Below are 12,276 nucleotides of genomic sequence, written 5' to 3'. Positions count from 1 at the left end.
AAGATTACAAGTTTTGGTTTTAACCTAGATCTGCATTGATACTTCCTGTGTTTTACCAAGTAACCTAGTCAGATTCTGAAATGTTATTTAACAGTTTATTGGTTAACTACTAATGTTATTTTGTTAGGAAAACACAGACGAGCTCATTCGCCGTGTGTACCTCATAAACGTCGATACTCTTCATGATTTCACATCATGTTATCATGTTTTTTAAACGTTTTTATTTTTATTTTAAAGACAGAAGTTCAACAATATCTAAAAATAATTTTGAAAAAGCAGTAAAATTTCTTATGTGTGCTATTTGTCAACATTTTCATGTTTTAACTTTATTTCTATCCTTATTATTTTATTATTATCATTTATGTATTTTTGTTTATCCTACGTAATCTATAAAATCCATCATTAAAAAAAGAGGAACAGGTAACTAGTTGTTATTATTTCCCATTGTAGGTTTATTTTTGAAAGTTTTAGTATAGGCAGATAACTTATACATTTTTTAATTTAAAAAAAAGTCATAGCACGGGTATATTTGTAGAAATAACCAACAATATATTGTAAAATTGTCCAAATGAAGTTCTTAGTAATGCAAATTATTATTTAAAAATTAGGTTTTGATATATTTATGGTAAAAAAAATATATTTATTTTTCTTTTATGGCAAAAATCATAAGGATATTAAGTAAAGTTCATGTTCCGTGAAGATATTTTGTACATTTTCTACCATAAATATATCAAAACTTTTTTTTGATTAGTAATATGCATGTGTGCTATTTGTAAACATTTTCATGTTTTTAACTTTATTTCTATACTTTGATATTATTTTATTATTTATGTATTTTTGTTTATCCTACTGTACCTGTTTGTATTTGTAATTCTATAAAATCCATCATTAAAAAAATATAAAGAGGAACAGGTAACTAGTTGTTTTATTTCCCATTGTAGGTTTATTTTTTAAAGTAAGTTAGACAGATAACTTATACATTTTCAATAAAAAAAAACAGTCATAAGTAGCACGGGTATATTTGTAGAAATAACCAACAATATATTGTAAAATTGTCCAAATGAAGTTCTCAGCTATGGAAATTATTATTTAAAAAATAAGTTTTGATATTTACGGTAAAAAGTCTAAAATTTACAAAATTATTTATTTTTCTTTTATGGGAAAAATCATAAGGATATTAAGTAAAGATCATGTTCCATGAAGATATTCTGTACATTTTCTACCATAAATATATCAAAACTTAATTTTTGATTAGTAATATGCATTGCTAAGAACTTCATTTGGACTATTTTAAAGGTGATATTTTGATTTATTTTGACTAGTTTTGTGGTCTAGGGTCACATACATAACATATTTATACATTTTCTCCAAGTGTCTGTGTGTATACTGTCACTTTTTAAAAAAGTTTTTCTGATGATAACTATCTTGAAACATCAGGAAATCAATTTGAGAAGTGTTAACCACATGCCTGCATTTTGATTGCATAAACAACTTAAAACATACATTATGTATTGAAAAAAACGTCTGTGCTGTTAATCAAAAGTGATAAAGAGATTTATAATGTTACAAAAATTGTATATTTCACATAAATGTTGTTCTTCTGAAAACTGTCAATCATTATCTTTGTAAGTAGGTTATGTAAACAGCTATTTCATATTATGTTTGTTTGAATTATTTTACTTTTAAGATGCAGTATTGTAATTTTTAGTTCTATATGATGATATATTTACCACAATTGGAATCATGAACATATCTAGATTAAACAGTCGTTTTAGACTAAATAAAGGAAATTATAGGCCTACCCTGAGCAAAACATTACACGTTAACTGCACAGCACACACTGCCTTGAGACTTGCTCGGCATCCATAAACAGTGGGGCGGGGCTTAGTTGCAAATCCCGCCTTAATCCATCATGATTAGCTTGTAACAGTGTCACTCATATATATCGTCCAATCACAAGACGTTCAACGCAACGTTATCTGCCACTTATTAATGAAGGAGGCGGGGCTTGTTGTACGGGTTGAGAAAAAGAACAACACCGCGGAGTTGGGGCGAAGCAACGAGCTATAGCGATTATAATTTTGTACAAACAAAAGGAAGGACTCTTCAAAAAAGGTAAAAATACATCGATTCCTATCCTATCCATTATATTTTCATGTCGCTTAAAATAAGAGTCATTTCGTATGTTGCTTGACCTGTTTTTAGGCCCGTTAGCGCTTACATCATCTAACGTTAAGCCATGTTCACGTTCGTGTGATAATGAATGCATCCATCTAAAAGCGTTAATATAAAATCAAGTCATTACATTTTAATTTTGCATTGCTATATATCATCAATATTGCCCCCTATCAAAAACACGAGATTGTCAGCCGTACATTGTGTTCTCATATCAGCTGTTATCATTTGCATGCTTGTTTACCATCAAACATTAAGCAGGTTTACCAGGTGGAAGTATACTGAGAATATACTGTTTGTTGCAAGCCAGAATGTGTTAATTACATAATGATTCATTAACATCATGTATATTTTATTAACAGAATGACATTATAAAATAGCCTGCGGTTTCATACTGTCACGTGGAAGATATAAGCTCAAGTTCACCTTCATAATTAATGATCTTGCACTGTAATGCACTGAGTTTCACAGATGATTTCTTTCATTGAAGGCAGGTCCAACCATGGGGAAGTCTCTATTTTCCTTGCCAAAGCAAAAAGAAGACCAGGAGAACCTGACTGAAAACACAGAGTCTACCACTGAGGACAATAAACATGATGTGTCACAGTTTCCATATGTTGAATTTACAGGTAGAGACAGCATCACCTGTCCTACTTGTCAAGGGACAGGACGAATACCAAGAGGTGAGAACAAACATACCACACAATGTAATATGAACATATAGCTGCAGTTAAATGTTTAAAAGAGCCATAGAATGGAAAACTATATCTACCTTGGCATAGTTGAATAATATCAGTTCTGTACATGGACATGACATTCCTTGAGTCTCAAACACCATTGTTTCCTCCTCCTTATATAAATCTGGTGTTTGCAAAAGACCACTGAAAAATAGGCTAATCCTAACATAACAGCGACTATGGCGCTATAGTTGCGATCATTAGTAGCCACGCCCCCAACATTTGCATAGCCCAATCATCAGAAGATCTGCAGCTAGGCTATTGTGAAAAAAAGAAACTAAGAGAGGACAATAGCGAAAATGGCAGATCACGGGAATAAATGTTATGTTCCAGGTTGTGCAGGGGATGTAAAGTGCAGGGATGGTTGATGTCTGTACCAGAAAGGCAAGGAAAACAAATAAGGCGAGCCACTAAAGGGACATGGTTAGCTTGTTGCTAGCAGTAGCCTGTTACATTGCTGTACATAAGATTTCACTTATCACATAAACAGAGTAAGGAGAGATGACTGCGTGGACGATGGCGAATGATTTACATATCACTAACAAGCATCTAAACTAAACTAAAATATGTGGTAAGTACTGCCGCTGTAGTATAACGTTACACAGAGCACCTGCAATTGCAAATCTCAAAAGTGAAAGTTTCAGTGACCCGCATATTAATAGCAGTTCGGGTTTCGTTAATAAATATATATTTTCCTCCATGTGCCAGCGACTGAAATGAGCCGCTCTGTGAAACAGCCAATCAGAGCAGAGCTCATCATTATTATTCATGAACCTTCCAAATAAGGTAATAACAGAGCATTTCATTCTAGGGACAGATCCTAGGGTTGTAAATGGAGCTGTAAAACCGTTTCTGGAGAATTTTTGCCCTTTCCCATGCCATTTACCTTCTATGTAGATATCGGAGAACAATTTAAAATATTGTATCAATGCATTCTATGGCACCTTTAATGTAAATAAATTGTTCTTTTTCTTAGTGAAATCAGTATTTGAAATTGCGAAAATGTAATTATGTCTTTTTATACTTGACATTCTCACAGACCAAGAAAACCAGCTTGTTGCTTTGATACCATACAGTGACCAGAGACTGAAGCCAAGACGAACGTAAGTTTGCTTCTATATCTATTTCACATCAGCATTGGATGTATATACATATGCTTTTTTTGACTGACTGTATATTTTTGCACTGTTACAGGACGCTGTATGTGTCTTTATCTGTCGTTCTGTGTCTGCTGCTTTCTGGTTTGGCTGTGTTCTTCCTGTTCCCTCGGACTATCAATGTGTCTTACGTTGGGGTGAAGTCAGCCTACGTCACATACAATCGAGACCAGCGGATAATATATATAAATATCACGGTAATATCTGTAGCAAACCATTTTGATTAGTATTTCAGACTTGTTAACCAAGTATTACCTATTTGTTTACTGGAGGGTTTGGGCTTGATAGTGAAATCAGATTGTTGCTTAAATCTCTCAGAATACCCTGAACATCACCAACAATAATTACTACCCAGTACAACTGGCCAACATTACAGCGCAGGTGCAGTTCTACAAGACTGTGATTGGAAAGTCTGTTGTCAGTAATGTTACCACTATCACCCCCCTGGATATGCATCAGGTATGTTTCATTCAATATATATATATATATATATATATATATATATATAATAATTTGATGTTAAAATATATAATATACCAGTCAAAAGTTTTTGAACTGTAAGATTTTTCTTCAGCTCACCAAGCCTGCATTTATTGGATCCAAAGAACAGCAAAAACAGTACAATTTTGAAATATTTTTACTATTTAAAATAATTTTTTTTCTATTTGAATAGATTTTAAGATGTAATTTATTCCTGTGATCAAAGCTAAATTTTCAGCATCATTACTCCAGTCTTCAGTATCACATGATCCTTCAGAAATCATTCCAATATTCCAATATTATATAGATTTGCTGTTCAAGAAAAATGTTTTGTTATTATTATTATCAATATTTAAAACAGCCGACATTTTTCAGGATTCTTTGATGAATAGAAAGATCGAAAGATCAGCATTTAGCTGAAAATAAAAAGCGTTTGAAACATTATACACTATACCATTCAAAAGCTTTTTTGTTTGGGAAACTAATTATAGAAATGAATACATTTGAGCAAGGATGCTTTAAATTGATCAAAAGTGATACAGACATTTATAATGCTACAAAAGATTTCTATTTCAGATAAATGCTGTTCTTCTGAACTTTATATTCATCAAAGAAACCTGAAGAAATTACATTCAGCTGTTTTCAACATAATAATATTTTTTTGAGCAGCAAATCAGAATATTACAAAGATTTCTAAAGGATCATGTGACTGGTGTAATGATGCTAAAAAGTCAGTTTTGAAATCAAAGGAATAAATTACATTTTAAAATATATTCAAATAGAAAACAGTTATTTGGTAAATGGTAAGAAAATTCAAAATGTTACTGTTTTTGCTGTACTTTGGATCAAATAAATACAGGCTTGCATTTATATGAACATTGTAGTAATTATATAATTAATAATTACCTATTATTATTTAAATGTATTAATATAAAATTATTAGTCAAGTAATATTTGCTAAAGTACGCTGCTCTAAAAACATAAAAATATAATAAAAGTATAAAATATGTATAATATTTACAACTGTTTTGATCTATATACTAATCCTAGGCTAAATTTGTATTCATAATAAGGAAAATCAAATGGCAGTTTAAGCCACACCTTAAGATAACAGCAAAAAATACCTGACCTGTATCCTCCCAATAAGGCTTGTTTGATATAGTCACATGACTTTGTCATTTCAATTCCTCTCAGTATGTGTATTACGTTGATAACAACTGTTATCAATGTCAATGTTTTATTTTTAGGTTGACTACACGGTTCCCACCATCATAGCAAATGAGATGAACTACATATTGTGAGTATCGACCTTAAAGTATAATAAAACATTCATAAAGACAGTTTTATCTTCCTGATAGTATTTTATTGACAATTGCGTATCTGTTTTTGCAGTGACTACTGTACCATGCAGTCAATTAAAGTGCATAACATTGTTGTCATGATGCAGTAAGTATTCTTTATTGGAAAATCTGATTAGGAATCGTTTCTTCAAAGAGTTTATGTAAATGTATTATTTTCTTTGTTATTGTGTTCAGTGTTTTCTGTTGAAAGGAATAGATTTTTATTGGATAAAATAATCATTAAAGGGAGATTTCAGCCTAAAATGAAAATGCTGTCATTAAATACTTAGCCTCTAAATCTTCTTTCATCTTCGGAACACAAATTAAGATATTTTTGATGAAATCCGAGAGCTTTCACTGATATTCCATGGTCTATTTTAATAATGTCCTTGCTATTTTTTTTTTTTTTTTTTTTGGACCTTGAACGTGTTAGTTGTTAGTTGCTGTCTATGCAGGGTCAGAAAGCTCTTGGATTTCATCAAAAATATTTTAATTTGTGTTCTGAAGATTAACAAAGTTCTTACGGGTTTGAAGTGCCATGAGGGTGAGTAATTAAAGGAATAGTTTTACTTTAGGAATAGTACTCACCCCCTTTTCATCCAAGATGTCCATGTCTTTCTTTCTTCAGTCATAAGGAAATTATGTTTTTTGAGGAAAACATTTCAGGATTTCTTTCCATATAATGGACTTCTATGGTGCCCCCGAGTTTGAACTTCCAAAACGCAGCTTCAAAGGGCTCTAAACTAGTGATGCGCGGGTCGTCTCATAACCCGCGGGTCGGGTTGGGGCGGGTAAAGAAATTGTCACTTTATTTGCGGGGCGGGTTGGGGCGGGTCATTAAAACAAAATTAAATTTAAAAAAAATCAATGTATGTTGCGTGCAATTCCCTATAGCCTACATTACAAATTTGGGAATATCTATTTTCATATTTTATTAAGTTCTTTAAGGGTTATCAGCACGTCACGTCACGAAAGCGCCAAGCAGCTCCCGCTGCCAAACACAAGCGCATCAAGCGAACGCTCATTCGGCTCTGCAGGCCTGGCGCTATGTGTATTTAAATCTCCTCTGTTGCGCATTATCCTGCATTAGCCAAAATCAAGACAGTCAACCACATCCAGTCATATGTGAATGAATGTAAATATTCGCTAAAAACACACAATAAAGACAGCAATGATACAGTCAGGACCGTGGCGCCGGCTTGCTTTGAAATCTATTTGGTGATTGCGCGTGATGCGTGCGCGCCCTAGTCATTTTAAACAGTACATAATAACGAAAACAACACCTTAAGAATAAAAAGAACCAGATTTTTATGATCAGTACTTCCTTAAACCAGTGAACCTGTAAACCTTTCAGTCCAAGGATCCAGTAAACGAATGCGTTCAAATAGAAAGTTCAAAACGATATTCATAAATGAAGCGTATACCCACTTTTCGTCCGGCACCACTAACGTGACACCACCGATTATCTTGTTATTAATATGATTTGATTTATGGTTCATATCCATAATCGTACAGTATGTTGTTGCCAGTTTAAAAGGCGAAGTTTCGGGCAAAAAAAAAAAAAAAAAAAGCTGCTTTCATTTGCATTACAATGCATAGTATGTCTATTTAAAGGTCGCGGGTGCGGTGCGGGGCGGGTTGTAAAAATAGACACAGTGTTGCGGGGCGGGCTGGGGTGGGCCAAATAATTTCATAATTGCGGGACCCGCGGGTTGAAAAAAAACCCGACCCGCGCAAACGATCACAGCCGAGGAAAAAAAAGGTCTCATCTAGCAAAACAATGGGTTATTTTCTAAAAAAAATTTACAATTTATATACTTTTTAACCTCAAATGCTCTTCTCGTCTAGCCTGGCAAGACGAGTGTTTGAGATTAAAAAGTATAGAAATGTTTTGTAAATTGTAAATTTTTTTAGAAAATAACAGATCGTTTTGCTAGATAAGACCCTTCTTCCTCGGTTGGGATCATTTAGAGCCCTTTGAAGCTGCGTTTTGGAAGTTCAAACTCAGGAGCACCATAGAAGTCTATTATATGGAGATAAATCCTGAAATGTTTTCCTCAAAAAACGACTGAAGAAAGAAAGACATGAACATCTTGGATGACAAGGGGGTGAGTACATTATCCATAAATTCTTGTTCTCAAAGTGAACTACTCCTTTAATGACTGAATTTAAATTTTTGGAGGTTTTAATTTTTTTAATTTTGGAGGTTGGTTACTAAAATAAGAGCATTTCTATTTGATTAATACTATGTTCTCGTCTCTCCAGGATGACTGTAACTGTCATGTACTTTGGCCATGCTGAGCAGGTGTCTCAGGAGAATTACCTGTATGTGGATTGCGGCTCAAACACCACGTCTTCACGCAGACACATGAGTGTAATACAGTGACGCCCCTCTGTAGGACTCACAGTCCCTCACGTTCCCATGTAGTGAAACAACTTGTTCTGAGTGTTACGAATGGCAGAAAATGAAGTCTGCACTGTATGGTGACAATGTCAGGATTGATCAGCAAGTTTCAGCCAGAGAGCTGAAGCCTTTCTATACCATCACTATCAATTCTTTAGCACTGCACTGAAGGTTTTGCTTGGATAGACAGAAGCACTTTAGTATATTTTGGGAGAAGGGATGACAGCAGCAGAATATTCTACATAGAGCTGCAAACACTCAAACCACTTTGACTTTACTCCGTTACAGTTTTCCCTTTGCGTTTGTTTTGTAATGTTAAACAGCGTCCTGCAATTTCCATTATGTCATGCACATTGTATTGTCATTTAGCTCTTTGCAGAGCAGGTACTCTTTTGAACTTTTTGAGGGTGTTCAGATAAATCAAAATATCAAATTTCAGAATCAGAAGTTCATTAGATTATTTTTCCTCCAAGAGTGCAATAATTATATTTTGTAAAATTCCAGTTTTTGTTTAAAGGGAATGTTTAATGAAGGTTTAAACAAAACAAAAAACCCTGAAACAAAACAAAAATGAAGTGGGCCGTTTTGAGGCCAGTACAAAGTAGTACATGAATCAGGTGTCATAATAATATTTATTAAAATAAATATAAATTTACCTCAGCAGGAACCTATGGAATACCATATTAGTGAAGAAAGAAGGGAATGAAAATTAAATAATGGACTTCCGTTAATTGTTCTTTCATCACATTTTAGTCAAATTCGACCATAGTTTTTTCTTTTTGGTGTTGATTTAGATGTAGATCATTGATGACTTAGATGTTTCTTATTCACTTTAACACTTTTTTTGTCTCGTTTTGTTGGTTTTGTTTTCATCAAAACCTTGTTAAATGGTATTTTTATTTAAATGTTATTTTAGGGAAAGGATGTATCAATAAATTAGATTTCTTTGATGAAATTTGTGTCTATGTTTTTTCTCAAAATATATTGTGGGGATTTCAGCACATTGGCAAGATCACTTTTTATCAAATATTACATGTATATATGAAAAAAGTAAGGAAGGGGGGTTGAAAACTTTTTGAATTTGAAGATCAGGGTAAATTAAACTTATTTTGTCTTCTGGGAAACGTAGCTTCTGAAGGGCAGTACTAAATAAAATAAAAAATTATATTTAGGCAAATTAAGAAAAATGTAAACATCTTCGCATCACATTTTTAATGCGTCGCTTTTCCTTCTGAAGCATCAGTGAGTGTTTCACCTTCTGTAATAGTTGCATATAAGTCCCTTAGTTGTCCTCAGTGTGAAAAGATGGATCTCAAAATCATACAGTTGGGAAAAGTTTGAATACACAAAAAGTCTGTTGTCAGTAATGGTACCACTATTACCCTCCTGGATATGCATCAGGCATGTTTCATTCAAAAAAATTTATGTTAATATATATATATATATATATATATATATATATATATATATATATACAGGTCCTTTTCCAAAAATTAGCATATTGTGATAAAGTTCATTATTTTCTGTAATGTACTGATAAACATTAGACTTTCATATATTTTAGATTCATTACACACAACTGAAGTAGTTCAAGCCTTTTATTGTTTTAATATTGATGATTTTGGGCATACAGCTCATGAAAACCCAAAATTCCTATCTCAAAAAATTAGCATATCATGAAAAGGTTTTCTAAACGAGCCATTAACCTAATCATCTGAATCAACTAATTAACTCTAAACACCTGCAAAAGATTCCTGAGGCTTTTAAAAACTCCCAGCCTGGTTCATTACTCAAAACTGCAATCATGGGTAAGACTGCCGACCAGAAGGCCATCATTGACACCCTCAAGCAAGAGGGTAAGACACAGAAAGAAATTTCTGAACGAATAGGCTGTTCCCAGAGTGCTGTATCAAGGCACCTCAGTGGAAAGTCTGTGGGAAGGAAAAAGTGTGGCAGAAAACGCTGCACAACGAGAAGAGGTGACCGGACCCTGAGGAAGATTGTGGAGAAGGACCGATTCCAGACCTTGGGGGACCTGCGGAAACAGTGGACTGAGTCTGGAGTAGAAACATCCAGAGCCACCGTGTACAGGCGTGTGCAGGAAATGGGCTACAGGTGCCGCATTCCCCAGGTCAAGCCACTTTTGAACCAGAAACAGCGGCAGAAGCGCCTGACCTGGGCTACAGAGAAGCAGCACTGGACTGTTGCTCAAATTTTGCATGTCATTCGGAAATCAAGGTGCCAGAGTCTGGAGGAAGACTGGGGAGAGGGAAATGCCAAAATGCCTGAAGTCCAGTGTCAAGTACCCACAGTCAGTGATGGTCTGGGGTGCCATGTCAGCTGCTGGTGTTGGTCCACTGTGTTTTATCAAGGGCAGGGTCAATGCAGCTAGCTATCAGGAGATTTTGGAGCACTTCATGCATCCATCTGCTGAAAAGCTTTATGGAGATGAAGATTTCATTTTTCAGCACGACCTGGCACCTGCTCACAGTGCCAAAACCACTGGTAAATGGTTTACTGACCATGGTATTACTGTGCTCAATTGGCCTGCCAACTCTCCTGACCTGAACCCCATAGAGAATCTGTGGGATATCGTGAAGAGAAAGTTGAGAGACACAAGACCCAACACTCTGGATGAGCTTAAGGCCGCTATCGAAGCATCCTGGGCCTCCATAACACCTCAGCAGTGCCACAGGCTGATTGCCTCCATGCCACGCCGCATTGAAGCAGTCATTTCTGCAAAAGGATTCCCGACCAAGTATTGAGTGCATAACTGAACATAATTATTTGAAGGTTGACTTTTTTTTTGTATTAAAAACACTTTTCTTTTATTGGTCGGATGAAATATGCGTATTTTTTGAGATAGGAATTTTGGGTTTTCATGAGCTTGAGCCCAAAATCATCAATATTAAAACAATCAAAGGCTTGAACTACTTCAGTTGTGTGTAATGAATCTAAAATATATGAAAGTCTAATGTTTATCAGTAAATTACAGAAAATAATGAACTTTATCACAATATGCTAATTTTTGGAAAAAGACCTGTATATATATATATCGTCACCTTAGAATTATAAGGTTCTATCTGACATTTTTGTCAAAATTGAGTTACTCACATATTCTTATTCTGTGACAACTTATTTACATTATTTGATGTTTCTTTTGTAAGCTGTGTATATTTTGGGCCCTTTTTTAGAAAGCAAAAATGGTTCTATCTACAGAAGTCTATGGAATGCAAAAACTTTGAAGCTCAATATCTCGAAAGTGCTCAGAACGCAGATAGAGCCTTATAATTCTAAGGCGAAGAGAGATATATATATATATATATATATATATATATATATAATATACCAGTCTAAAGTTTTTAAAAGTTTTCTGCTCACCAAGCCTGCATTTATTTGACCCAAAGTACGGCAAAATTTTGAATATTTTTACTATTTAAAATAACTGGGACCTGAAGGATTTTTCTAAAGAGCAACAGGCAGTTCAGCTGTTCAGGACAAACAGGGACTCGTAAACAACTATCACTAAAAAAATAAAAAAATCATTCAGGTGACAACCATTACGAAAATTAACTATGGAAAAATTAAGCCATGGTGACAACAAATTAACCATGCTACACTAACCATAGATTAACCATATTTGTAGTAAAACTATGGTTATACAAATGGTAATCAATGTGCCAAAAAACCTTGGTTACTACACTTTTACTATAATAAAACTATGATTAATATTCCACAGTAATCAAGTGTATGTAAACTTTTGAACAGGGTCATTTTTATAATTCAACTAATATTTTCTATTGTGGACTATTGTGTAAACATCTTTCATGTTAAATATCATATTCAGGAGGATAGTACTTAATAAAAATAACATTGCATAGCATTTTGTACGATCCCTCTTGTTTTGCTAATAATTAACATTTTGCAGAAACTTTTGACCTCAACTGTACACAACTGCATTGTATCAAATGTCTATTTAATAT

The 12,276-nt window shown here is 34.0% G+C and overlaps 1 protein-coding gene across 2 annotated transcripts; it reads left to right on the top strand.

The window, feature by feature from the left end:
* The first annotated feature begins 2,001 nt into the window (after positions 1–2,001).
* Positions 2,002–9,248, top strand: tmem106ba (transmembrane protein 106Ba). Of its 2 annotated transcripts, none has more exons than XM_073817994.1 (8): positions 2,002–2,115; positions 2,666–2,858; positions 3,952–4,015; positions 4,107–4,266; positions 4,388–4,528; positions 5,797–5,846; positions 5,942–5,995; positions 8,155–9,248. In XM_073817994.1, the coding sequence occupies exons 2-8, from the start codon at positions 2,678–2,680 to the stop codon at positions 8,273–8,275; spliced, it is 771 nt and encodes a 256-aa protein (XP_073674095.1). In that variant the 5' UTR covers positions 2,002–2,115; positions 2,666–2,677; the 3' UTR covers positions 8,276–9,248. The 2 variants fall into 2 exon arrangements, with proteins under 2 accessions (XP_073674095.1, XP_073674096.1); XM_073817995.1 differs by having other exon boundaries at positions 2,030–2,115; positions 2,670–2,858.
* Positions 9,249–12,276: the final 3,028 nt, after the last annotated feature.

This window comes from Garra rufa, chromosome 14 (assembly GCF_049309525.1).
Source record: "Garra rufa chromosome 14, GarRuf1.0, whole genome shotgun sequence".
NCBI classification, from domain to species: Eukaryota; Metazoa; Chordata; class Actinopteri; order Cypriniformes; family Cyprinidae; genus Garra; species Garra rufa.
Note: the sequence above shows the minus strand (reverse complement) of the source record. Positions and strands in the feature narration are given on the sequence as shown.